Source organism: Tachysurus fulvidraco, chromosome 21, assembly GCF_022655615.1.
Source record: "Tachysurus fulvidraco isolate hzauxx_2018 chromosome 21, HZAU_PFXX_2.0, whole genome shotgun sequence".
NCBI classification, from domain to species: domain Eukaryota; kingdom Metazoa; phylum Chordata; class Actinopteri; order Siluriformes; family Bagridae; genus Tachysurus; species Tachysurus fulvidraco.
In genome coordinates, this window is record NC_062538.1 from 560,993 (window position 1) to 564,597 (window position 3,605).

A 3,605-nucleotide genomic window follows, 5' to 3' on the forward strand; every position below is an offset into this window, starting at 1 on the left:
CTCATGTGCTCCATCCAAACAATTTAATCATTAGTAAAATATTCTGCTGGACAGAAAGTCTCTCTCTAAACTGTCTCCACGGGGTGCGCTTTTATACGAGCTGGGGAAGAAACTACTCTAGTTCTAAGTGCCAGATCCTAAAAGAAAGCATGTTTGGATGAAATACGAGTGAATGCTTCTGTAATACTCGAGAGGATTCCGTCTGTCGGTCCCAGACCCCAGTGAGCCTCAGATACACAGAGTTTAGTGATCGGTGTAGACGATCCGTTAGAGGAGACGATAGCAGGGAAGTGTGGAGAAGAATCAGGTTTGTTTGGCACTAAACTGTGCTTCAGTCTTTAGTGCTGATGCTGAAGGTTATTATAATGATGATTATTAAGCTCAGCCATGGAGGATCCTGATGTTAGCAAAGCCAGTTGTTCAAACATGTTAGCCAGGTTTCCACATAGATTTAATCTCCACCGAACAGCTTTAGATCAAAGACAGATTCTTTATAAACACTGAAGCTATGAATTTAGCTTCGTCACTCAGTACTGATGTGATCACGTAAGCCTGTGTGTGTAAATCATCTTCACACCTACAGAGTCTCTGCTGGTTAGCTGAACTGTGTGGATGTGTGATGTTCTGTGATACAGCGACATTCCTTCCACGTTCCCAGGATTGACTTCGGATTAAACGCCACCGTGGGCAGGATTAAAGCTGGAAGCACCCTATAAAATTTCAGTCTTAAATTTCTAACAATGTTGTGTTTATTATTGAAGTGTTTAATGCACTAGACAGAAAACAACGGTCTTAATCCTTCGGCCCTTAAACCGAATGTGCTTGTGTGTTTGAGTGGGGAAAAAAAAAACCCCCAAACGAAGCTCTAAACACTTTCCTTAACACTCACACCCTTCAAGAGCAAACTGCTTTTTAAATAAGAACAGAGCTGAAAAACACTTCCTTGTTATCTTTTATACCTAAGAAAATGTACCCTTCTGACATCACATGTTCAACCCATTTATTTTTTATTTTGGAAACATGGCCTGTGAAACAGCACAAGTGTAACACTCAACCATCGTTTAACTGACTTTTCACAGAAGAGATAAAAACCATCAGACTCTCCTAGACGTAAAAAAAAAAAACAAACAAACAAAAAAAAAACGCTCTCGGCCGTGTGAGAGACAAACAGAGCAAAGCGCAAACCTGAAGCTTTTACTGGAGTGAAGTGTGAAAGTGTGAAAGCGTACACTCGTGCAAAGTTCTCACCAAAAAATAAATGATTATGATTATGGTCAAGTTTCGACAAAATTAGTAAAGAAAAATAACCAATAGAGGTTTATGTTCGTGCCGAAATAAGAGCCGTGGCTTTTGATTTGAAATTAAATGATCCTGTTTCCATGGTTTCGGCCGTTCCATCATTTACACGTGTAAATAAACGCTGGGGGAAAATACATTTTTTTGGTGTGTAAGAATGTGTGTTTAAAATAAACTCCACACACACACACACACACACACACACACACACACACACACACACACACACACACACACACACACCACACGTCCCGAACTAATCACGGCTCGTCTCAGACTCGCTGCCTGACAACATGCTGAGCACAGCAGAAAAAAGCAGCTGTGTTCTGTAGAAAGCTGTGTGCTGTAATAAAGGAGAAACAAATGGGATTCGATTACAGAATTGTTCACTATTTATATTTATACATATATAAAAATGCCTCTGGTCCACTTTCAGCCGTTTAGAGAGCCGTTTAATTTTGTTCATTAGTCTAAACAAGAAAAAAATACAAATAAGTCGCTTTTGAAATGATAAAACTAAAGACTGGACAAGCAACTGGTCTAAAAGTAAACAGGGCTGAGAGAGAGAGAGAGAGAGAGAGAGAGAGAGAGAGAGAGAGAGAGAGAGAGAGAGAGAGAGAGAGAGAGAGAGAGAGAGACAGAGAGAGAGAGAGAGAGAGAGAGAGAGAGAGAGAGACAGAGAGACAGAGGGAGGGAGAGAGAGAGACAGAGGGAGAGAGAGAGAGACAGAGAGAGAGACAGAGAGACAGAGGGAGGGAGGGAGAGAGAGAGAGACAGAGAGAGACATGGGGGAGGGGGGGCGAGAGAACAACTGTGGACCACATCTGGCAGATGTTTAGAGGGAATGTGCTAAATTTGTGAGGAGCTTCTTGACTTGGCCGGATCATGGCCTGGTCTGCGCACTTTGTTTCAAAGTGGCTGTTGGTTAAGATTAAAAGTGTGTGTTTGTGCGTCGTTTGTCCTGTAAAGAAAGTTCAGAATACGGAGATGAGAGCGAACACTCCATAGAGCAGAGCGCAGGGGTAAGCAACCAGCAGCTGCTGGCCATCCATCATCAGAGCAGAGATGAAGATCTTCGAGGCAGAAAAGCTGCACCAGCCGATGATGGCAGCCGTTAATACGATCCCCAGCAAGCCTCTGAAATCCACACAGGGACACCGGAGTAGATTAGACACTCCTAGATTAGACATTTCTCTTTTCATACAAACATTTTACACACAAACGCAAGGCTTTAAACACACATCGCTGAACGAAAGGCTAATCGGAGGCTTTAATAAAGACGAGTGATTCTGTACGTCTGAGAACTGAGATGTATCTCACACTGCACACTGGACAGGAGAAATGTTTACACACAGGTAATAAACTGTTAATAACCTGACTGAGAGCTCAATCAGAAGTAAGCACACACTCCATAAGGATACGGTAACGGTGAGATGTTACATGACGTTACTCACTGTAAGGAGAAGAGCACACCAAAGCTGGAGAGGAGAATCATGGGTAGCAGACAGTAGCCCAGGACGCTGGCTACACAGCCGAAGGAGACACCGGTCATGCTCATGAGGTTCAGGAGGCAGTACATACCCAGGCAGCCGATGGCGCTAATCCCGTAAACGTAGCCGAACTGGATCTTACCCGTCTACACACACACACACACACACACACAGCTAAATAATGATGCCGCTGCTAGATTTACATTTCCGGCATTTTGCAGACTTCCTTAATTCAGAGTGACTTACAATTTTCTCATTTATACAACTGAGCAATTGAGGGTTAAGAGCCTTGCTCAGGGGCCCAGCAGTGGCAGCTTGGGGGTACTGGGATTCAAACCGTTAACCTAGTCCAGCACCTTAACCACCGAGCTACCACTTCCCTCTGCTACATGGCTAGTACTAGTTTACAACAAGCCTGTGAACTAAAACAATCAGGATCTCTCCGGTGTAAGAGTTGACACTTACGAGCAGCAGCGTAGCCCCGAAGGCCAGGCAGAACACCATGGGACCAGTCAGATCAGTTTCATTCATAATGCTGCCATCTGCTGCCTTCATAGGGTGCAGCACCGTCAGCGTCTTCTGCCAGATGTGGTCAAAATTGATTCCCAACTCTGCAAAGAGCAAAGATGATCAAAAAATCTAACCTGAAGTCACAGAAAACCTGTCATGCTGAAACTCTACTGTCTCTATGACTTCATTCTCCCACTTTCACATCATCAGTGATTATCGCCTGTAAAACAACACTGTGTGTGTGTGCGTGTGTATGCGTGTGTGTGCATGTGTGTGCGCGCATGTGCATGTGCGTGCATGTGTGTGCGT

The 3,605-nt window shown here is 43.9% G+C and overlaps 1 protein-coding gene across 4 annotated transcripts in view; it reads right to left on the reverse strand.

Moving 5' to 3' along the window:
- Positions 1–990: 990 nt before the first annotated feature.
- The window catches only part of yipf5 (Yip1 domain family, member 5), a 6,312-nt gene continuing 3,697 nt past the window's right edge, over positions 991–3,605 (reverse strand). For all 4 annotated transcript variants that reach the window (XM_027154224.2, XM_047805933.1, XM_027154223.2 and 1 more), the window contains 3 exons: positions 3,252–3,397; positions 2,751–2,932; positions 991–2,433 (listed from right to left, as the gene is read on the reverse strand). In XM_027154224.2, coding sequence (XP_027010025.1) covers positions 2,271–2,433; positions 2,751–2,932; positions 3,252–3,397 — 491 coding nt within the window. In that variant the 3' untranslated portion in view covers positions 991–2,270. The remainder of the gene's footprint in view (positions 2,434–2,750; positions 2,933–3,251; positions 3,398–3,605) is intronic.